General features: G+C 38.0%; 1 protein-coding gene across 2 annotated transcripts in view; it reads right to left on the minus strand.

The window, feature by feature from the left end:
* The window catches only part of CD5 (CD5 molecule), a 469,322-nt gene that overhangs the window by 298,773 nt on the left and 145,222 nt on the right, over positions 1–25,327 (minus strand). For both annotated transcript variants that reach the window (XM_044083991.1, XM_044083989.1), the window contains exons 3-4: positions 24,135–24,428; positions 3,683–3,721 (exon numbers count right to left, since the gene is read on the minus strand). In XM_044083991.1, coding sequence (XP_043939926.1) covers positions 3,683–3,721; positions 24,135–24,428 — 333 coding nt within the window. The remainder of the gene's footprint in view (positions 1–3,682; positions 3,722–24,134; positions 24,429–25,327) is intronic.

Below are 25,327 nucleotides of genomic sequence, written 5' to 3' on the forward strand. Positions count from 1 at the left end.
GCAGGCTATGACCTGAATCGCCATATTACACAATGTTAGTTGTACCTGAAGTATCTCAGATGCATTATGCTGGGCTACTAGTCTGGAGGTGTGCACATCCTTTATGAATATGGAGACACCATTGCCTTTGGAGCTTCGGTCCATTTTCTGGGTCTGAAAGGTGTGGAATGAGTTATAGCCTGGTAGCGCAGGGGTGCTTTCTACTGATTTAAACCAGGTCTCCGTTACAGCACAAATGTCAATGTTCTCCATTTTGAGGAGTGCTTTGAGCAAGTGCATCATGAGATTTAGACTTCTAGTGCTGAGCAGCATGACCCTCAGACTGCATTTATTTATAGCTGTTATGGTGGTAATTTGGTCTTTGGAACATCACCTAAAAAAGTCTTTGGAACATCACCTACAAAAGTCACTATAGAGGTGGCAAGAGCGTTAGCCAGTATCTGGAAACCCAGGGACGACAGATGCAGGCCATATCTGGCAAAGTAACAAGGTCTGTCAGTCATGTCATCCCAGGGAGACAGATACTGGATCCCCTTAGAATGGAACCAGAAACTTAGCCAATTGTTGAAGTCAATCATTTTCTGCTTGTGTTGTGGTATCATTCTGGGAAATGGTAGGATGCTGCTCAGGGCTAGGGTCATACCTGCCTGGGCCCCATAATCGGAGAGCTCCTCCATGTCTCTTTTCATGTAGTCCAGGGAGGTGCATCTCAGGTTATTCCACCCATCCACAGTGACAGAGTCATACTTGTACTTGTTGTGGAGTAACCTGAGTGCGTTTGTTATGTGTTAGATTCTGGCACCTGAGATAGCTGACTGTTACCTTCTCCTTATTCAACCTAGTGAATGGGTCATCAGTGTGCCTCAGTATCGAGTCACCTATGATTAGTGTATTGGGCAAGCTGTTTTGCCTTAGGGGCTTAGGTTGAGGGGCACATTGTGTAGGTGAGCTGTGTATCTTGTGGTTTGTGCTGTGTTGTGGTGGTCAAATGCATTTCTGCCTTGGAGGTCTCTGCTGTTTGGGCAGATTTCTATTGAGAGCCTCCATGAAGGTGGGTGTGTGGTTTGTGTTTTTATGTGAGAGCTGTGATGGTGGGTGTTCTGGAGGGCTATGTGTTGCATGTGGTGTGGTGTAGGTGTTGACCTTCTCCTCTTGAGCAGCTATTCCGGTCTCGGCTTGAGAGTGCATGGCTTCCAATTTGGATATATAAGTGCATCTCTCACAAGTCTGAGTGTTAGGAGGGTAGAGGAGATGGTTGTCTGTGTACATGAGGCAGTTTCTACAATGCCTCAAAATGCCCAAGTTCACAAGGTTAATAGGAGTAAGCACAGGGAACTGACCTTTAGACATGCCAGGAGGGATGGTCATTATTATTAAGTACTGGAGCTGTTTCCTTATATATTCCTTTTACAGGAAAAATGTCACTCAAGGTGTCTGAGTCTGTACAGAGCACTGCCAAACACTTGAGGGGAAACTAATACGTAGAACCTTAAAATTTAAGGATGAAGTATTTAGGCAGATATTCTGAAGTTAGAAAGAAATCAAGCAGTACTTACTGAAAAATAAAGAATTAGCTTGTCAAGAATGATGAAAAGAGGGGAGTCGCATGAATGTCTACTGCCTGGCTACTACTAATGCTGGTCTCAGCACAGCTTCACTCTGGTACACAATACTCCTTTGCTTCTCTCACCAGAAGCAAAATGTTAGCACCATTCCCAAGAAGAGAAGCAGCTCATGGCCTGTTTGGTGATCCACAGTCTTGTCCCAGATAATGCAAGGGTCTGCAGACTTGTAGCCTTTCTCTGGTAGATGCCTCGAATAGCAACCAGACCAATCAGGTATGTTAAGCACAGACACTTACTTTCCAACTAGAAAGAGTCAGGAATCAATGCAGTCTGCTCCTACTCTAACCAGGATCAGAATATAAGCACAGATTCTAAGCTGTCACCTATAAAGAAGTTATTAAGCTTTCTGGTGATCAGCAGTCTCAGGAAATAATATAACTGCACTCCTTCTCTCACAAGGAGAAAAACAAAAGCACTAATCCCAAGATGACTACTGAGAGGCAGAATGTGGGATTTCCAATAACTGCTGGTCTTGCAATAGATGCTTAAAGGGAAGATGAAAAAATGGTTTATCCTAAACACTGTAGTGTGCACTAGAGGAGTTAGATGTGAAAGTAGGTAACAAGTTTTAGCTGTCTAAAAGTTGTTTTAGTGGAGAGTCACTATTTTTAAAAAAGCAAGAAAGATTGAAATGGGGTAGTTACTTTTGTATTCTCGTACTATGGAATACAGTAGGATGGCCAATAAATTTAAGTAGTTGAAGGAAAGTGATTTCACAAAATGATAATTTTGTGGTTACTCACACTAACCAGTAAAAGCAGAGAGGAAATGAGATATATGGTCAAATTAACCTAACGGGCAGGCAACTAGAAAGACACTGGCATTTAAGAACACAACATTAACTGTGTGGGAGGGTGGGAAAATGTGTCTCTTTGTCAGGAGGATCCTTGCCAAACTTTTGGTCAAGTGATTGAAAAGCTGTGTTTGATACAATTTTTGTCTGACAGCACATAATACAAGGATGAAAGGAGGGAAGGTTGGATCTGAGGTGACTATCTTTTGCCATAACATGAATCTGCCCATGAGATATAGGAAGAAGCAACAGCTTAACAGTTTATAGAGTACGGCCCCAGAGGAAGGTTAGAGCTTTCCTGTACTCAGAGCTGTTTGGCTTTTCTAAGGGCAGGATAGTGATGCTCTCATCCAGAGGCTAGGGTGGTATATATATATATATATATATATATATATATATATATATATATATATATATATATACACACACACACACACACACACACACACACACACACACACACACACACACACACACACACACACACACACACACACACACACACACACACACACACACACACACACACACACACACACACAACCTTCCTGTTTTATTGTCTCGAAGTATGCCATCTTTTGATTACATATCTTTACCCAACATTGTTCTGATGTGTTTTCAATGCAGTTGAACGTTCACATTTCACAACTGTTTAGTTTTACTTGCAACCTGGAAGTAGGTTTTGAATTTGCTTTGTATAATCCTCTGTTTCTTAAGTGATGGCCATCTCTTCTGCAACTATTCGAGCTGACAGGTAATAGAAACAGTATTTAAAATGCAGTTGTAAAGCTCTTTAAGAAATCTCAGTTTCACAATGAAAGCTTACATCTCAGGATAAGTTCGTTACCAGAGATGTACCTACCTTACCCTTATGTATTCCACCCCTGTAGTGCAGGACTTTTAGATCAGCAAATTTGTCGATGCTAAGATTGGTGCTACATTTGTGCCTGGGTTTGACAGAGTACAACTGCATAGTTATCACTATGAGGTATATATGTGGGCTGCAGTATATTAAATTATATTCAACACCAAACAATGTTGTGCTATGACACAAATAAATTTGTAACATGCCAGGGCCTGTTGCTGTGTGGTCTGTCCATCTTTGCTATGGAGTATCCTGTCATTACTACTGTACACCATGTACTCATTATGGACTTATACTATTTTACTTTGGCTAAAGCTAAATTGGTTTTTGTTTTTCACTTGCACCCTATTTAGACTGTTGAGAGCAAACTGCAAAAAAAAAGTTATATGCTGACCTTACCTGGTGGTGGTGGAACTGTTGGTATATGCTCACTGTTATCTGAAAAGTAACAGAAACATCTTGTTAACATTTATAAAATATTAATACCTGGTTATTATCAAACTGTATTTCCTGTATAGTTGTTCACAGCTGTAGCCTGACAAGACACCTGATGAAAGATCTCAGTCGTCACCCAAACACAACACACACACACACACACACACACACACACACACACACACACACACACACACACACACACACACACACACACACACACACACACACACACACACGCGCGCGCGGCACATTATCAGCTCATTTGCATTTATATGTTAAGTTCTTAACATGTGCATATCCAGCCAAGTCAAATCAGTAATAACAGTGTCAACAAGAAAATGATGGCATTTGGGGGACCTTACAGAGAATCTTGTAATAATTTACAGATGGGCTACTTTGTTGGAGTTCAGCAATGTGACCAGTACAATGTATCTTATCGTTACAAAAGACACTTGGGACCCCCAGCCTGCAATAAACATTGGCGATAGTAATTCACACCAAAGCAGCAGTGCTGATGTCTCAAATGGTTACTGCGTTGTAATTTCTTTGGGTGGGTATCAAAGTGACAGTACACATATCTGAAAAGTAATTAAACTTGCAATTTCAATAAAATGTTACAGTTATTCCTAAAAATTTGACATAATGCCTATATAGTTATCTTAAAGGATAAAGATTATTTAAAGTGTGTCCCAAAATTATCTGGGAAATACATCCCTAATTGTTTTTCTTGTGACACTAAGTTTGAAAACGGGTAAACTACTCTATTAGCATATTGTAGGCAGAGTAAGTAAATAATTATGTGGAGCTGTGTAGTAGTGGCTAGTGGCAAAGCATCACTACTCCTGAAATGTGTCCCTTTTATTGCCATGGTAGCCTTTTTTCCCATTTGTTAATGATGGGTAATGGTTGTTTTAGGTCTCCTCATCAAAACAAAATAAATAATTTGCTCCAGCCTTCAATTCTCCAGTATGACTGCATGTCCTGATTCTTTAGAAGTGATATCCTTTTGCATGGTATTGAAGCTGGGTTTAATAGTAACCCCAGTGTTCTGCCACTCACAATCTGCCATAGCACTGAAGGTTGGTAGGACTGTCAGCTCTGCAAAGCTAAATATGAATGCTACTAAACCAGTCTGTGCCAGTTGTGATGGAAGAGCATAGTATAGATACGTACCAGGAACTGCCATGTACAGCAAGGGCACGCACAGCACCATTAATACTATATGCTAACAGCAAATCAACCCAGTTCTCCCTTGACCCATTAGTCAGATGTGGAGATACAGGCACAGCCCCTTAGATAATAATAATCATTGAAGAGGGATGCAGACCTGGGATCCATAAACCTGCATTAATACCATAGCAGAGATGTATAGCATGGTTAGTTTTTTCAGATACTCCAACTTGGAGACAGAATGGCTAGACTTTTAATATATACTGATACCTGAAGCAGCTTAGTTTTGATGAAGTTGAAACATAAGGGTGTATTTTTTTAGAAAGCTGGCTTAAAGATAAATGTTGATATGAACTAGGTATGCTTATGTGTAAGCAAATGATTTATATACTTTTGAATGGGTATTATTTTCTAAGACAAAGTGTATCGTGCTTCATGTACAATGTAAACTTCACAAACAACCTGGAAAATGAAAACAGAAAGCTGTACATTGTGGAATGTATGTTATGTAATCTGCTTTCTAAATTTGGCCTGCTTTTACTGACACAGCAAATTCAAGGAGAAAACAAAGAAGCATGTTTATTTATTTTTTAATAATTAATTAGTCCTGCCATTCTCTCTTGTATTAGGAAAATTGGGAGGGGTAACAGTATTTCTGTATGAACAGAAAGTTTCCTGGCTGCACGCCATACTAGACATGTATAAAATTCTACACCCTCAACATAAAAGCAAAGAAATGACTTAAAACACTAAAAGGGACCCTAAGAAATACTCTAATCCCAAAACAAAACATTATAAATGAAAGGTAATGATTTTTCGCTTGCAGGCAATGTGATGACTCTATAATACAGCATATAACTTAGTTATAAAGAAAAGAGCAGTCATCAGAATTTTGCTTTTGCTTTGGAAATGTATTATTAATAAAGGGCAGCAATGAATATAGCAGCTGAAACTTTAACTGGCATTCTACTAGATACAGATATCTGTCTTTAGAAAATGTATTTAGGGTGTGTAGAATTAAAAAAAAGTAGTTATTTAGATTTGTTAGCTCTGGTAAGAACACATGTTTCTGTGGAGCATTTACAGATTCAGCCTGGGTGCATAAAATAAAATTGCAACATACAATTTAACAAAAACTGGAAATAACTGAATAGGTGAAAATATTAAGATGTATAATAAATTTACAATGTAATATAATTTTATATATATATATATATATATATATATATATATATATATATATATATATATAAACAATTAGGGTAGAAATAGTTGAGGAATAATGAAAAAAATGACATCACTGGCAGAGGAAGTAAAGAATGCAGCAGAAAAAGCAGAGTATTATATCTATAATATACAGAGCACTTTTCTCAGTGAGCAACTGGCTGTTTTTGTGAGTAAAGTGTCATATGTTGAGGGGTATATTGTGGTGTCAGTTAATTCGACCCATTTTAAAATAAGTAAAATGAATGAACAGAATACTTAATGTGCTTGTGGTGTGTTGAGCAATGCATGTAGCATTATAACAGCAAGTATAAAGTGACTATAGTGCTTAGCTGTGCTTAATCTATTCTCAGTCTGTACTTGGTAATAAACTGACTTCACACAATGTGATTTAGTCTTCATGTAAGTTTCTTCAAAATATATAATCTACAAAGAAAAAAAGTGGCACAAAAATTTATGCTAGATCAGTGGGGAAGAATCAATATAATTTAAACTAATGATGGTGTCTTGGTCTTGATATACAAAAAGAGTTGAATAATAGGGTCTATGTTAGATACAAAAAATGCAATCTGTCAAACGCTCATTTGAGCGAATAAACATAATTTCGAAATTTGTATTGTGGGGGGGCCTTACCCACCTCACCCCCCGCTAAATATATATTCCTACTCTGAGGTCGCACTACAGTGAGTAAAAGGCAAATATCCCACTCTTCACTGTAGTGCAATCCCAAAATACCATTTCTGATGTTAAGATTATTCATTCATATGAGTGTTCGACAGATTGTGTTTTCGTGTATCTAAAGTAGACCCGAATAATATGGGAGTTTCCCACCATTTGGAAAAGTGCAAGGTAACATTACTTAGTGCTGCTGATACATCCATATATGGATTACTTTGGAATCTGCCTGATAAATCCTATGACAAAATTATAAAATTGTTAAAATGACTTTTAGGGCCTAAATTACAGGTATCTACAAAAACATTTTGTTATAATCTTTGCAGCCAGAGGCCCAATGAAACGATGATACAGTTTGTTGTTTAATTGAAGCATGGTATTATGAACTGTGAATTTGATTTGAGTTTGGATAAAGCACTCAGAGATGAATTCATGAGTGACATCATCAACAAATCTTTCCAGAGAAGACTAATTTTTGAATTCAATTTAACATTTCCAAGGAAATTCAAGACTGTAGTAATCATAGGATGCTTAATAGTTGAAGCAGCATGACTCGTGGGTTGGTGCTGCATGTCAAACTGAAATACAAGCAAATGTTGCAAATGCTAAAAAAAAGTTTTGTAGTCAATGTAATGACAAAAGGGCGGCCACGGTGGTGCAGTGGTTAGCATTGCCGCCTCACAGCAAGAGGTTCTCCGGTTCGATCCTCGGCTGGGGTGCCTTCTGTGCGGAGTCTGCATGTCCTCCCTGTGGTCGCGTGGGTTCCCTCCGGGTGCTCCGGTTTCCTCCCACATCCCAAAGACATGCTGCAGGTGGATTGGACACTCTAAATTGGCCCTAGGTGTGCATGTGAGTGTGCCTTCTGTGGAAGGTTGGGCGCCGGGCTGGCAACTCGACACCGTAAAACTCCACTGCCATTCAATGTGCGGACAGGTGATCCGCTGTGGCGACCCCTAACCGGGATAAAGCCGAAAGAAGAAGAAGTCAATGTAATGACAAAAATCACTCTGCACAGGTCTGTAATTATAAAGAGACTAAATGCCACACGTATGGAAAAGTCAAGATATAAAGCAAACTTATCATGGTAAAGCCTAGTTTCAAAGCAAGAGTAAAAATGTTAATTATCACCACAAAACTGCTAAATATATATGCAATGTATATGGAAAGACAAGCATGTTAAACTATGACAATAAGAACTGTCTAAAGGCTTTGAGTTTGCAATTACTGTAAATATGTGTAACAGAAATGTGATTTTAAGATTCCATGTATCCCGTAATGCATTGTATTTAGTTTAGCAGTTGGTAGTGTGCTTGTGATGAGTAAACAAGCTGTTGACATCATTCTTACTGCACTGACAATTTGCATGATTATAGATTCGTACAGTAGGTGCATACTAGGCTAACAACCACCTGGGCCTTTATAAGCCTAGCCATACAACCTAAATGTATTTCGTGAGTTAGTATGCTTTAGACATTGTTTTAAGGAATGTATGTTGGTTAGGGCATGATGTAAATGCTACCTTTGTCTATCAGAGACATAGGTGTCAGGTCAGAGGCAATTTTCTGATTTCTCATGCACTGGTTCAGGATGGGCTTGAATAGTTTAGGGAAGGGCTCACATGGAAGGGAAACCTGTTCCAGAGAATGTGGATTCTCTGAAATACATATTTGTCCCTCAACATGTCCTATTTAAGTTGCAAGCTAAGTTAAATCCTTAGACATAGTAGTTCTGGTGCTGTCCTTTTTGTCGATATGTAACAGGTCCATCACAGCAGGATACGAGTATGCCTTATATGCAAGGCATAAATTGCCTCTCGGCAATCTGTAGGAAACAGGGTATAGACAGAGGGTTTTGAGGTGATCTGCATAGGACATTGGGTTTAAAACCTGTGTTCTTTTAGTGACAAACCTCTGTGGATGTTCCATTTGTTGCATATACCTGGTCAGGTACACAAAGAATGGGTGTTATACTCAGTGATGGGTCTGATGAGAGCTGAGTACAGTGGCACAATGGCTTCCCTGGATCAAAATGCCATGCTCTTATTTATAAGTTGAGTGACATATAATATTTTCTTACTACCTAAGAAACATATTGGTTGAAAGCCAAGTTGCTGTCTACATGAGTCAAGAGATCTCTGACTACTGTGTCTACTTTTAGGGGTGTTTTATCAATGAGGTAGTTTCGTCTGGGTAGCTGACTTCCCAAAAATTACTATTTTGCATTTCTTGGAATTGAGTTTTAAGCTGTGGCTTTGACACAAGTCATATGTCTTTGCTAGACCTTCTTGTAAGATGTTATTATCTTGAGGGGTTTCTATGATTGCTCCTAGCTTACAATCATCTACAAATTTGATAAGCCAGATGTCCTTGACATTGGTCTTGACCTCCGAAAAATAGATGCTAAAGAGGAGCAGACTGAGCACAGAGCCCTGTGGGACTCTACTGGTGACTGACTTCTTTGTGGATGTGGTCCCTCCAGTCCTAACTTCCTGGTTCTTGTCTGTGAGCTATCTTTCTGTTCTGTGTGTTGCATAGGGGTTTATGCCTAATTTTGTGAGTTGTTTTACAATGCCTGAATGGGGTATTGTATCAAATGTCATCATCCATTTCCTTGGAGACCTTCTCAAAGAAATCCACCTGGTTCAGTAAGCATGACCTGCCTCTGACAAAACCAAATTAGGTTGGGCCCAGTGTCTAATGGTTTCCTATGTCATTGTTCATCATTTCCATGATAATTCTTTCCATGGTTTTGCATATGAGACTAGTCAGACTAATGGGTCTGCAATTCTGGGATGGATTGATCCATTGATGGTTTGCCCTTGTACAAAGGGGTGACCACCACAGTCTTCCATTTGTGTGGCATAAAGCCTGTGCAGAAGCTATGGTTGAATAATACCAGTGGCCCTGATAGGTCATACTTCAGGCTATTTAGGAGGTATCCTGGAATATTATCAGGGCCCATTAAAGCTATATTCCTGGACATAGAGACCACATTTAAGACCTGCTCCTTACTGATAGTTGAAGGGGTTATATTTTCCTGGAGTGGCTGGGGATGTGGGGTAAAGCTTGAACTCAATTTGTGAGTCAGAAGATTTGCTATATCTACTTGTTCCATGAATGTGGCTGAGTTTACCAGCAGTTCAGCACACTGTTTCATGTTGCCTTTTAGGTTTCAGACATAGCTAAAGAAGACCTTATGGTTGTCCTTGGTCTTGGACACTACCTTTACCTCAAAATTTGATTTGTTGGACTTAATTAGTCCTCTTAGTTGTCAATTCAATTTGATGAGAGAGTTTTTATCTTTTGATGGTGTTACACTATCTAATTTTAGGCATGACTGTTTCTTTTGTTGTGCAACCTGTTTAAGTTTAGATTCTACCAGAGTGGTTTATTTTTTGAGTTAGTTTGGGGTTTACTTCTGGTAGGCACAGCAGCCTCTAAGCAGTCATTGGCATGGTTGTACAGAGCACCTGTGAATAAATCTGCATAAGCTGTGATGGTTATCTGGGTTTGGAGATGCTTGAATTTTTTTTGGTTATCGTTTAATAAATGGTAGTTTGCCTTGAAGTAGTTTTTAACTGTCACAAGGTTTGTTGGGGTTACAGAACTGATTCTTATTTCAAAGGATAATGTGTTATGGTGCAACATGACATTTCGGGGGTGGGGGGAGTTGTGATGAATGCACATTTCTGTCATATTTTTGAGTACCAAGTGCAATATGTTTGCACCTCTCTTAGGCAAATACACTAACTGGTCCAGGGTGTTTTTATTTATAAAGTCTAGGAATCTCTGGACATGCAAATTCGGGTTATGTAGGATTCCCTGTTTATAGAGGGATAACTAAAGTCTTCCATGAGTATGGCTGAATAGCGAGTGTCTCCAATAGGTCTAAGTATGCATTATGGGTTTCATGGGACATACACAGTGATCTATAGCCTGTTGGAAAATGGTATGGAGTTTGTCTTTGATAATCTTGATTTGGAGGAACTCCAGTGCATCTTCCAGTTTAATCTGCATAGAGGTGTGCTTGTTAATAATGTTGACTGAGACACCTCCACCTTTAGTCCCTGTCTGTGCAATTACTGGTCTAAATGTGTGGAAGGCACTGAAGCCTATAACTGTTAAGGTACTCTCTGTAGCTTTAAAAAATGTCTCTGTAACTGCACAGATGTCCACATTCTCAAAAGTGAGGACAGCCTGGAGGAAGTGAAGCTTCTTGTTCAGACGCCTGGCATTGAGCAGTAGCACCTTTAGATTTCAATGAGTAGACTTTGCTATGTTGCAAGGATTGTCAATTTGGCACTGATTAAAAAAGGCTGTGTGGGGGAGGACAATATATAAGCCAATATCTGAAAGCCTTGAGGGGACAGGTGTAGACTATCCTTGACAAAGCAACATGATTTGTTAACCATGGCCTCCCAGGCTGACAAATATTGTATCCCTCTAGAATAACACCAAAATCTAAGACAGCTATTGAAGCCAGTCACCTTTTGTTCCTATTGTGGCACCATCCTTGGTAAAGGTAAAATGCTGCTTAATGCTAGGCACATACCTGCCTGTGATACATAGTCTGAAAGCTCCATAATGTTTATCTTCAGATAGTCTATGGAGGTATTTTTCAGATCAATTACACCTACATTGACTATGACTGAATTATACTGATGTTTGTGGTGCAGTGACTTGAGTACATGTGTAACCTGGCAGATCCTGGTCCCTAATAGGTAACTGACTATAGTTTTTTTTTCCTTGTTCAGCCTTGTGAATGGGGCATCAGTATGTCATACAATGGAGTCTGGGTAGTTGAGGCTGCACTGGGTGTAAGATGTTTCTGGTGAGTGCTTTTGGGTTTGCTGAGGATAAGTTTTGCAGGTGGAATGCCTGGGAGGTCTTTCAGGTCTGACAAGAATGCATTTAACATAAATAGCATTTTTAATAAACATAATTTAAATAGCATTTAGCATACTAAATCTAGAGTACTTGATAATAGTTTTCAGTCTTACTCACAAACACTGACTAATCTGCAATGTATGTACTGTACCTGTGTACTATGTATGTATTCTACCAGATCTACCTGAAATGATTGACAAGCTAAAAGCACGACAACAAAAACACCGACACGAAAAGAACTAAAGTTGAAATACCCAAAAGTGTAAATGCCCGACAAACCACAATCACGAAACTCAACAAAACAAAACAAATCCATTTCCGAAAAACACACACACAACACAAAAACACCAAAAACCTTACAAACTTACACTAAATGTTACATACACAACTATCTATGCACTAACCTTGACCCAAACTATCGCACACTTACCTTACCTGCACCCTAACCCTAAAGTCCGTCACTATCGCACACTTACCTTACCTGCACCCTAACCCTAAAGTCCATCACTAATGCACACTTACCTTACCCGCACCCTAACCATAAAGTCTGTCACTAATGCACACTTACCTTACCCGCACCCTAACCCTAAAGTCCATCACTATTGCATACCTACACAGTCATGCTTATTTTGCATGTCGGTGTTTTCAGCATCGGGATTCTGGACTGTCAATCATTTATGTTGTCGGTCTTCCGGTGTCAGTCTCTTGTTGTAGGCATTTACAACTTTCGTTCTTTTCAGGTAGATCCATTCTACCTATGTTCCAAATTTCAGCTGTACACCACAAATCTATTAATTACCTTTATTTTTAAATTAATATTTTTGTTTGTTCTTTCCTCTGTAATTGATGATGTGCTGCATACCACTGTAAAAACATGTCTTTTGTAATATGTGTGTATACTGATCATGTCTAAATAAATAAATGTATCTGTAATTTTTCTATGTGGAGCTTTTCTCCCTGGGCCTCTGCTGAAAAAGGGTCTTTTTGGCTCAGTCAGACACCCCTGGTTAACAAATGTAAAATAAAATAAATAAAAATGTAAGCTCCGCAGTATAGAAGGTCTATGTGTGGGGTGCATGTTATGTGTGGTGGGTATAGCATGCATGTTTCTGAAACCTGGATTGTTATTATGAGTGTTCGTACATAAGGGTTTTGCCTCCAGAGACATTGGGTATATACATATCTCACATACTGCATTTGTTTAATTGAGGATTAAATGGTTGTCAGTGAACATTAGACAATTGTTACATTACCTCAATATATCCATATCCACCAAACTGGTGGTGTATAAATTATGAAAGTGCATATCCATGATGTCAGGTCCTTTATTAGGTGAACTACAAGGGTGTGGTGCACTAGGGTTTAATAGTGGGTTCACTAAGGGTGCTTTTGGGGCTATAGACTAGGCTAGGCTGTATATTACTAAATTCAAGGGGCAATGCTCCTCAATGTGCAGACTATCTACTCTATACTACTCAAAGTTCCAAGCAGCTGTTTTAAACTCACCGAGTTACTGGTACCATTTCAGAAGTAATTTTTTAGTGAAGATTGGGTTCCTATGTGTTTGCATCTATTACTAACCACCAATGCACAATGAGCAATGGTGCACAAACATACCAAATTTAAGCAGGCACTTAAAACACAGGAAACTGTCTTCTAAGCCCTCTGGCCATTAAAACAACTACACCTACAGATTTCTTGTGTTTCCCAGCTCAGATAGAACAGGCCACAATACGACATACATACTGCTACAAGATGGACTATCCCAGTCCTCTTAATGTAAAAACACAAAAAGGATTGTTTGAAAGTGTAATGCTACACAAAGCAACATAAACAAACTACCTGGACAAGGCACTTTCAAGTATTAGAGATCTTTAAAATGATTTAAAGTGCAAAATCAACAAACAAATCAAAAATAATGCAGTAGCCCTCTAAACAGTTAACTGAAGTACAAAATGATAAAATAAATCTCTCATCTGCCAAGGACGGAGCAGGATTAACTCAGGACTCTCTCAGAGTGTGGCAAGAGCACCAAACAGATGGGAGCTCTGGGAAAATAAGCAGAAGACAATTTGTAGTAAAGGAGGTTTACTCAAGAGTGATGCTGATTTGCTGGGTGGGAACTCGGTATTATGGATCAATGGAAAACAATGGGTGATAGCCTACACAACAGACAATAGCAATAAAAAAAGGAGGGAGCGACTTTGGAAGTCAGATTAATATAAGGGGCAGAAGCAAGAGGCACAGACTTTTAAAACCACAACAGGAAATTGGTGAAAGGGGTAACAATTCGAAATACTGGGACCCACTATAGTGGGTCCCAAAAACAATGATTGACTGGCAAAAAAACTGACTCACATATACTGTCTGAGATGGTTACTTCTTGGAATATTCTCCAACATATGTCAATTTCGGAGTTGGTATATATAAGTCTGAGCAGTGGCAGGGCTCCCTCCATATCACTGGGTGCAGGAAGATTGCCATTTGCAAAAAAGAAGCTTAAATAAAATCCAAAAAGAATAAAGCTAGTGCTTAGCCAAATCCCAGTTCAGCATAGAAATAAATCAGCAAACCAAAAACGTCACTGGGAACTGCTGCTGTACAGATGCTGTAAAATGTTTATTAAAACACAAAACAAACCAAAAAGTATCAAAGTGAGCGCTTTCGGGCTAGGCCCTTCTTCAGACAAAGTGCTTCTCACAAACATCACATTTTAAAATAAACATACACCAATCACTCTTCAGTAAAAACCCCACCCTGTTTTGATTGTTAGCTGAAACTAACAAGTCATCATTAAAAACACATTGCCACTACTCTTACTTAATAAAAGTACGCCTACTTTTAAGTGTTGGCTTCAGAGGCACCATATCATTCAGCCCAGGTTGAATATGGGCTGTTAAATCTAAAATCCACTTTGATTCTATGGTTTCTGTCTTTAACCTAATGTCACCCCCTCTCTTATTAATGAATACATTGGCTATCACCCTCAATTTAAATCTATGTGTGGGATTATCCTTTACATGATTATATAGCGCATTGTGCTCATCACAGTTCCTAATTGACGAAATGTGCTGTAGTATCCTGACCTTAAGCATGTTGTTGGTTATACCAACATAATATCCTGAGCATGACGTGCAATCAGCCAAATACACCACATTAATGGTCCTACAGGTAGCTCTCCCTTTGAAATAAAACTCTTCCCTGTGGAAGGATGTACAAACACTGTCTCCCTATTAATATGTTCACAAGCCTTACAGCCCCCACATGGGACAGTACCCAGTGACCTAGGTAGGCATGTGACCTCATTGTTTCCCCTATCGTGACAGAGTATATCCTTCAGGTTCTTATTCCTCTTATAACTAAATTGTGGAAAGTCCCCTACTATATCACTCAAGTTTCTGTCACTAGTGATAATGTTCCAATTCCTCTTGATGATGTCACACACCCCTTTGACATTACTGCCATATGTTAGTGTTATCCTAGGTATAGTTTCCTTCTTCCTACCTTTAACCCGGTGACCATTGTGATCACTATAATTACTTCCAAGGCTCGTCGTAACATCAAGCCATGGTCTATATTTACCTTGCCTGTTCGCAGTACCTCTTGCTACTGCTATTTCCACTAGCTCACATCTATACCCTCTTTCTTGGAAACATTCTTTCAAGTCATCTATCTCTCTCTCAAAATGTTCATCCTGTCGACTGATCCTAGAGATCCTGCCAACCTGCCCCTCCACTATGTTGGAAAAGGTATATCTAGGGTGCATGCTGTCAAATGAGAGCAAAGAATTCTTCCAACTCTCTTTTCGATATAATCTGGAACTAAAGCCTACGGGTGTAAGTTCTACTGTGACATCCATATGGTTGGAGTGCACACTTAGACCTTACGTAGATCGTATGAACAATGTTCTGAAGGACACTGCACATTTCCTTAGAGTTTTGGGTGAAATGAATAGGGAAGGTAGCCAGGAGGGCACTATGTTGGTAAGCCTAGATGTAAATAGTTTGTTCACAGTAATAGGCAATGAGTATGGCATAGCAGCCTGTGTAGGGATTCTGAAGGATGTGGGTGTCGTAGAGAAAGAACTTTTTCTCATAGAAGAGTCACTGAAACTGGTCTTGGAGAATAACATCTTCTTGAGCAATGGATCAGTGTTTAGGCAAGTACAGGGGGTAGCCATGGGTACACCCTGTGCAAATTCCTATGCCAACCTAGTTCTCTCCTTCTGGGAAAAGAAACATGTTTTAAACCACAGAGATTGGAGTCCGCATATAGGGGTTTATCTACGTTTTGTAGACGATATCTTTATTGCCTGGAAGGGGGGTGAACAAAGGCTAAATACTTTTATGGAATATTTACACTCTACTACATCCTTCTTGAAGTTTGATATCAAGAGCTCATGTGAGGCTCTGGACTTCTTGGATGTCACAGTAGAACTTACACCCATAGGCTTTAGTTCCAGATTATATCGAAAAGAGAGTTGGAAGAATTCTTTGCTCTCATTTGACAGCATGCACCCTAGATATACCTTTTCCAACATAGTGGAGGGGCAGGTTGGCAGGATCTCTAGGATCAGTCGACAGGATGAACATTTTGAGAGAGAGATAGATGACTTGAAAGAATGTTTCCAAGAAAGAGGGTATAGATGTGAGCTAGTGGAAACAGCAGTAGCAAGAGGTACAGCGAACAGGCAAGGTAAATATAGACCATGGCTTGATGTTACGACGAGCCTAGGAAGTAATTATAGTGATCACAATGGTCACCGGATTAAAGGTAGGAAGAAGGAAACTATACCTAGGATAACACTAACATATGGCAGTAATGTCAAAGGGGTGTGTGACATCATCAAGAGGAATTGGAACATTATCACTAGTGACAGAAACTTGAGTGATATAGTAGGGGACTTTCCACAATTTAGTTATAAGAGGAATAAGAACCTGAAGGATATACTCTGTCACGATAGGGGAAACAATGAGGTCACATGCCTACCTAGGTCGCTGGGTACTGTCCCATGTGGGGGCTGTAAGGCTTGTGAACATATTAATAGGGAGACAGTGTTTGTACATCCTTCCACAGGGAAGAGTTTTTATTTCAAAGGGAGAGCTACCTGTAGGACCATTAATGTGGTGTATTTGGCTGATTGCACGTCATGCTCAGGATATTATGTTGGTATAACCAACAACATGCTTAAGGTCAGGATACTACAGCACATTTCGTCAATTAGGAACTGTGATGAGCACAATGCGCTATATAATCATGTAAAGGATAATCCCACACATAGATTTAAATTTAGGGTGATAGCCAATGTATTCATTAATAAGAGAGGGGGTGACATTAGGTTAAAGACAGAAACCATAGAATCAAAGTGGATTTTAGATTTAACAGCCCATATTCAACCTGGGCTGAATGATATGGTGCCTCTGAAGCCAACACTTAAAAGTAGGCGTACTTTTTATTAAGTAAGAGTAGTGGCAATGTGTTTTTAATGATGACTTGTTAGTTTCAGCTAACAATCAAAACAGGGTGGGTTTTTTTACTGAAGAGTGATTGGTGTATGTTTATTTTAAAATGTGATGTTTGTGAGAAGCACTTTGTCTGAAGAAGGGCCTAGCCCGAAAGCGCTCACTTTGATACTTTTTGGTTTGTTTTGTGTTTTAATAAACATTTTACAGCATCTGTACAGCAGCAGTTCCCAGTGACGTTTTTGGATTGCAAGCTTAAATAAAAGCAATCTTTGAACGTCACTCTTTCTGGAGTTTTGGTCTTTTTTCCACTTATCAGCACTCAGCATGTTGAGTGCTGACATTTCAATAGGGAGCCAGTGGAATGGTTTATTCAAGCTGCAAGAAACAGGCTAGCTAGTGAGGCATCCAATCAAATAAAGCCAGTAATAGAGTTCTAGCCTTATGAGCTACAGGTCAATGAACCAAGTAGGTTAGAATTACAGAAACAGCTTAATATCTCAGTGGGCTTTGGGCCAGACAGAAAGAACAGGGGAACAAAAAAGCACCATTTTTACTTCAAATACCGGCATACCATGACAGTATTTGTAATGCTTAAAGATGACTGGTTAACAAAAGGTGTGCATTATGACAGAAGTCAACACTGAATTAAGTACTTAAATGAAAAATAATTGTTTTATATAACTTTATTCTAAATAATAAAAATGAACATGAAAATAGATACAAGTTAAGTAGTATATTGTCATACCTTAAAGAACATTTTATACATTGCTGCCTAAGTAGTGTATATCGAGTGCTACTCTGTACACAACAGAGTGTGTCAGAGCTTGCTTTGTAAAGCTTTTGTTTGTTAAAAAAGGGACTAACTTTATCTTGGAAGAACTGGGTGCAGAAAGTTGTTAAACAATAACAAAGCAAATAGGTGAGAATAAGTGTGTGCATATGTTAAAATCTGTGCAAGAAAGGCTTGATTTGCATGAGAAAATGTTTCATGTGGAACTTGAAACTCTACAACATATTAAAGCTGTCACCTCTGTGTATGAATGAAGTATTTGAAAGATTTAGGAAGGATGATATCATTAGTCCAGGGAAATGTAGCAGATGAGCAACTCTGATTCTTCCTGATGTGAAAAGGGTAATTACATTTGTATTAGTGGTGATTTTAAACAGATTATAAATTAAGCTGCAAGCACTGATACTAGCCTCACACATGCATGGAAGAGCTCATGGCCATGTTGAGTATTGAAACTAAGCATCACTTGATGATGATTCTAAGAAGTAATGTTATGATTAATATACACAGATGTCTGCATAAAGGATTACCTTTCAGTGCAAATTTTGCACCATCCTTTTAAATAACAATGGAAACTTCCTTTCAAAGAACAATAGAAACTTAAGCAAGGACTTAAATTCAGTCATATATTTGGAAAAGCTGGTGATTAAACTAAATACAGAAAGCAGGCATATTGGTAAACTTCATAAAGTGATGCAGAATACTTCACTGAGTTAAAAAGGGAAAATATGAGTTGTTTGGTCACAGACCTCAACCCTTGATAAATTCACTGGACAGAAAAGGAGTGGGCTGTTCTTCTGAGAGTGGTGGTTATCCAGAAAACCCTTCCCTTATCATGCATGTAAAATCAATACAGATACTTATTGACTAAATAAATTATAATGGAAAATTAATTTTAACAGTACCACTGTACAGGTTTATGAAAGAAACTTGTAATGGAAATGACTTGAGCAAAATGCTTTCAGAAAACCAATATAATTGCTGCAGTGCATCAGGTTATGACACGGTTGCACTGATTCAACATGCCATGCCATCAGGTAATGAAAGACCATTTGTATACATGCTTTCTCCTGATGAAGGCATTCTTACATGGTTGTTGGAATAAAACAATTCCATCCCTACTTGTGAACATAAAATTCAAGTTTTATGACAATAAACCTTTTATAGTGTTATTTGGTGAACATAATGCTTTTAACCGAAATCAGAAATCAGGCAACTGCACATGAATACAACAAGCAACCAGAAAGCATTTGGTATGAGGTCAGGAAAAAGAGTCAAACAAAGTTAAAAGTCATCCCAAAAATAATAAAAAATAAAAAATTGGGAACATATTTTGCTTATGACGGCAACATCAAGACTTCAGGCATGGTCATGATGTTATTACTATATGATTCCAAAACAGCATACAAAGTTTTAAAGAGTCATGATGATGATGAAGTCTACAATTCCATTCCTTGCAATTTCAAAGTTGCAGAAGAAATCGCATTTGGGAACATTTTCAGTATATTCCTATTACTGCTGATTTGGCAGAATGTATAAATATAATTGCTCAAGAGCTGTCATGGATGTTAAGTTCTGTGGTGTAACAGAAATTGATGAAAGTTTGAATTTTTTTTTTAGTTGTAGAACAAGATTTAAACTTTTAATACAAAAAGGGTTATGGGTTTTGAAAAACTCAAGCAACTGTTTCATGAAAGCTGAGAAAAAACTGTTTTGGAAGAGCTCTTTCAATTTAGTCTGGTATTGTTAAAATGAAAGAACTACCTAGAAAAATAGTCTTATGACCAACGATGGAAGAAAAAGTCAAAAGTATATGTAATGTATTTAAGTCAAGTCACATGACACACACCATTAAATCCTTGGGAATTTCCAGATGGATGCTTATGGAAAAGATTACACACAAATTTCGTCAGACCATTTCTAAATAATGACACCATGATAATCATGGATACATGTCCAGGAAAGACTTTTCACTACTTATAGTTTACCAGAACATATTGTTACTGAAAATGAAACCTATTTTACATCATAAGAGGTTTGTTGTTTTGTTTAGCCAAACAGAACAATTCATTCAATTAACACAGTGGGACACTCAGCAGAGCAAATGTCTTAGGTGAAAGATCTGTAGAAACTTTCAAGGCACATGTGAAATGTTTTCTGTTTTTATGTTGGAAACTGTGGATAAAAGTTTAGCACTCAGACTTCTGTAGAACTATTTTGGAGTACACATATTAGAACCCATTGAAATTGTTGAATCCAAGTCTGAGCGGAACTGTTAAAATGAAACAGAACTTGTAAAAGTTCCAGCATGGCAAACATGTGAGAGGTAAGCAATACAATGAGGAAGACCTCTGGGAGGCTACTAGGAGAGGACTGAAGTGAATTTCAAAATGTGTTATGGACAAAACAGGGCATTTCTTATTGAGTTCATTAAGGTAATTAATTATTCCTTACATGAGAAGTTCTGACCAGTTCATGCTTAGACTTGCAATTGTCAGAGACACCGACTCTCCTGATAATGTGAATCCACACGCTGAATTGCAATGACTATGCTGATGTGCCAAGTTGGTTGAATGAGACAGTTTTCAGCCCTAGTTTCTTTTCTGACTCTGCACAAGAGACTGTCATATAGACTAGTAAATATGATGTTCCAGTCAGCTGAAAGTATCAGAAAATCAGAAAGGGTTTGAAATCTACTTCAGAGTGTGAGCTACTCATTAGTGAAGCAAATCTAAGCCTACAGATCAATGGGACCGGCTGTGTACTGTTTCTGAATACACTATCTTGTTAATGGACTGTGCATGTGGTCACTGAAATTAATAGGCATAAGCTAAAAATAACAATATAAAGTTCATTGATCATTGTATGTTGATCCATAAAAGCAAGCGAACATAGTACTCAGTGTGTACTGTCTTTCTCTGTCTGTGGTCAGAAATAATGTCGCTTCAAGCTGCTGTGATTTTTGTGTGAGTTTCTTTGATGCATGTGCCAACATTGAATATATTTGTACTTAATGAGGTTTTTAAGAAAGCTGTAGCATGAGTATGGAAAATATTGCTTTAGAGAGTAGTAAACTGAAACATTTTGCAAAGAAAATACAATGAAAGAACAAAGAAATGGAGAGTTTAAGACAGATTCACACTTTTGGCACTTCTCCAGTTTTCTTGTTTTTCTGGAAAGATTAACTTGATTGCTTGCTTGTGGGGTGTGGCTGGAACAGCAGGCAGGTAAACACTAGGATATTGATATAAATAGGCATGCAGAGGGTAGGGAGAGAATATTGTGGAGAGGCAAGCTCATTTACTTGCCTATTCCTATATTGGAGGTATGCCTGAACACAGAATGCAGACAGAAGGAAGTAAGAAGGATATTGAGCTTATAAAAGGAAGGTGAGAAATTAGATGTCATGGCAATGACCTATATGTCTTATAAGGTTTTGCAGCACAGTATTCTTTCTCTCTCTCTCTCTTTGTCTTTTTGGCAGCATGTGGATGCTAACAACATTTCTTTATTTCTCAGAGCACATTTTAACAGCCTTCTATGTGTGCACAATCCAGATTAGTAGGAACCCAGAACAAAGTAAACCAGGTAATGTAATGTATAGGCCTAGACCTAAAATTTTCTAATAGTTGCTTTAAGTACAGAAAAATGAAACTTAATGGAACATAATGGGTACAAATGAGACTGAAGTGTTAATTTGGATGTTGTCACACTCTTAAACTAAAGAAAGAAAGATATGAGTGTTAAAAAGAGAAAGAGATTAATTTGCTGGTTTAATGTTTTTTAACAAGATTCTCCGGCTTGTGTACAACAGTTGAAGGTAACGTCGTGCAAAGGAGACAAGGTCTCAACTTCAAAACAAGTAAAAGAATAATTAGCTGTTGCGTATTGTCTACATATTGTTAATGTTTACATTTTCTCAGTACTGACACTGCCTCTAGTGACACCCAGAGTGTTGATAGTTAACAGTGGCATAGTCACCTAACCTGTGCAGACAGTTTTGGCACCAACAGCCTAGGTAGCTGTGGTCCATTTACCATAAGGAATGGATCTACACTACCCCCAATGATAATCGTCCTTTAGGCATCTAAGCAACATTCAATTCAGGTAGTTATAAGAGCTGTAATTATTGCTTCTGGCAACGGTCCCCTGAAAGGTTTTCGGTGTAGGGCTAGAATTGTAATTGTTAAAAATGCATCCAAAGGTAAAGACAAATGACACAATGGAGATGGTTACAAGAAACTGTATATTTTCTGTTGCAATGTAGTTAACTTGGCTCAGTGATTTAGTAAGAGATCACACAAGTGAAGTGGGGATGTTTGTTAAATTTAAGGTAAGAATAAGTGCTTTTTAAATGCAAAAAAACTCCTGAGTGTAATATAAAGACCAAATGGTTTTAAGTTATTGTTTATTGTAGATACAATCCAGGAAGTAGAGCTATGTAGTAGATGAGATTACAAAACATTCTGTGAAAATCCCAAGGGATAAAATCTAAAATCTGTCTAGCACTGGATAAAGTAAATGTAACTTGGGCATCTTTAGACACAATGCATTTGGCCTGGGTTGTGATTGAAAATGCACTAGTGTGCAGGTCCTATTTATTCACCTGGTTAACAAAATAAATAAACAACACACTAGTTAAATGGTGAATGGTGGTGACTTTGGCAGATCAGGAGTTTGAACTGGAGCAGAACCTGCTGTGAAGAGAGTCACCAGGACATGAGTTGCTTATAAGTGGGCTGAACAAAGGAATAACCAGTAATAAAGGACTGTAAGCTGGAACCACTCATGACAATGGTCTGAATTGGAAACATGGCCAGAAGAAGATATGGTCAAAAGGCGGCTGTCAGATATCTTATGGTGGAAAGTCATAAGTCATGCAAGTTCTTTTCCATTCTTACTGATGTTTCATGCTCTGCTGCTGGCAGATTACACTTTGAGCATATCTTTACATTGCTGCTATCCATCCTTCCCCTCTATTCATTAATCCATATTTCTCTTTTTCTAACACCATTTTCAGTCTTCTTATCCATCGTCTTTCAATAATATCCATTCAACGTTTCCTTCTGATACAAGCTACCCATCTAATCTAAAATTCTCTCTGTTTTTTTAGGCCAAATCCAACGCTATCTTACATGCAAATTTCAGCCTTCAGCCTACTTTGTCATTTTCATATTTCACAAATGAACTTATGTATTTCTTTTACATTCTGATCCCAAGAATTAGGGTGGTCAAATTCTCAAAGAAAACCTTTCTTTCAACCCTTCTAGATCAATCATCATCACCATGGACCCATCATTTTGCAATGTCTAATATCCAGATTCACAAGGAGCTCGCAATGGTACCGGGTGATATGTTAGCGTTTGATATGGGCTACAATACTGCATAATTGGACTCAGGTCCCATGTCTAACATCTCTTCACTTGTTCATCTTGACTATGTGCATACTTTCCAGCGTACATATATTACATCTCTGTAGTTTGATAAACATGTTTCAAAGTTGCAGACTAATTTGTTTTTTTTTTTGTTTGTTTTTTTATAGTGACTCTGGGAATTGTCTTTTGGTCACATATTGATCCTTCCATCATTATTTCTGTCAATCAAATGTAACACTCAGTATTACATTGTCAAGTTGTTCTCTGATGATGGTGATTCCTAGCCTTGAAACTACAAGAAACTGTTTCATTTGGGAGGTGCTCCATGAAAAACTAAAATCCTGGTAGAATGCTTTCAGTTACACAGTACAAAAACAATTGGGATACTTCACTCCAAACAACAAACATTACTATTGTTTTTGAATCAAAATAGGCTGTGATTTTGCAAGAGATGAACTTACTGAAAAAATAAAGAGATGTATTTAAAGGTGCTACTCACTTTCTGTTTCAAATATAAATGCAACAATAGGGAAATATGCAAGCATGCAATAAAAATTTGAATAATCACTCAATTGTCTGCTAAAACATTGTTTTTAGGCATAGTCTGAATATAGCTTTTATTAAATAAATAATTGAGGCCACTAACTGTACTACTTTTAAATAATGATTTTTTTTATAATTTTACAGCTTGTTGCATTCCAAAAGTTGGAATCGTTTAGCATAAAAATTGCCTGTCAGTGATAAGACTACATGCATATGGTGAATAATATCTTGTCCTGCAAAGAAAATAAAAGTTTAAAATGCAAGAAACTGCAAGTGTACACCTACCTTTGCATTCTATAGAAACTTGATGATGAGAGGAGTTAATTGAATACTGTTTTTGAACATTGCATTTTATGAGGGAGTCTTCAGCTCTGAGGCATGTGATGTTCAACATTGACAGGGCACCATCAATAAAATTGGTTATGTTAGTTACTGCTGTGTCAGGTGTGCAGCTTTTCATTGCGCAGGTGAAGTCCAGCATCTTTGCATCATATGGATGTTCGCCCAGCTGATCATTATACCTGATTTCCAGCACCGACTGGCAGTTTGTTTTATTCGACAAATTCTCTGTTTTACCGCCTGCACATTAAAAAATACATTGTTACTTACAACTAGGAAAATAAATGCAAACATCTATGTATTTAAATATCAAGACATTTATTCAACAATAAGCAGCCAGTTCAAAGTAGGTATTATGCTGTTTAGCTCAGCAAAAGATTGGCTTAGACCCTGCTCTACTTTTCCCAGGGATCATATGCAAAGACAAACAATGTTACAGCTCTTGAATGAAAATTCCAATGTGGGGAGACAAGAGAAAGAGGGCATCATGTACCAGAACAATATCAGATAACCCATCTGCAAGAATAAAAAAATACATAAATATTGACCACTTGTATCCAGTCGTTCACTGACTGTTAGCAGTTGTAGGCTCAGTCATAGCTGAACACTGCAGACATGCTCCGAGTGCTCTCTCTGCCACAGTGGTCTACAGATGATAATTATCTGGCCTTGTACTGTTTCACTATAACTATACATGAATTCAAAAAACATACATATCATCTGCATGAGCATAGGTGGTGTGTCAGCTATCCCCATGAACAGCAGCATGTTTAAAATATGGCAAAATTATTTTTATTCATATCTTTTTGCCCATTTGCAAACAATAAAAAAATACATTACGGATAGGTAATTGAATACCAAACATTTTTCATGCTCTGCAAAAATGACTTTTTATATCATATATGCTTCTTAGCAAAATAAAAGTTATGTATCTGAAACATTTCTTGTTTACTAGATATTTACATGCTGAACACATTTTTTTATCGCAGTACCATATTATGTTAGACACTTTTAAAGTTGCTTATTCTTTGGTATAAAAAGTTATGTATTTTATTGTCATTTGCATGCAAATAAAAGGCATGTGTACTATTAAAGAGCTATCTGGTACGTATTTTTGTGCTAAATAAAATAACAGAAAG

The sequence above is a fragment of the Protopterus annectens genome, chromosome 9.part0 (assembly GCF_019279795.1).
Source record: "Protopterus annectens isolate FY-2018-M chromosome 9.part0, PAN1.0, whole genome shotgun sequence".
In the NCBI taxonomy this organism is placed as follows: Eukaryota; Metazoa; Chordata; order Ceratodontiformes; family Protopteridae; genus Protopterus; species Protopterus annectens.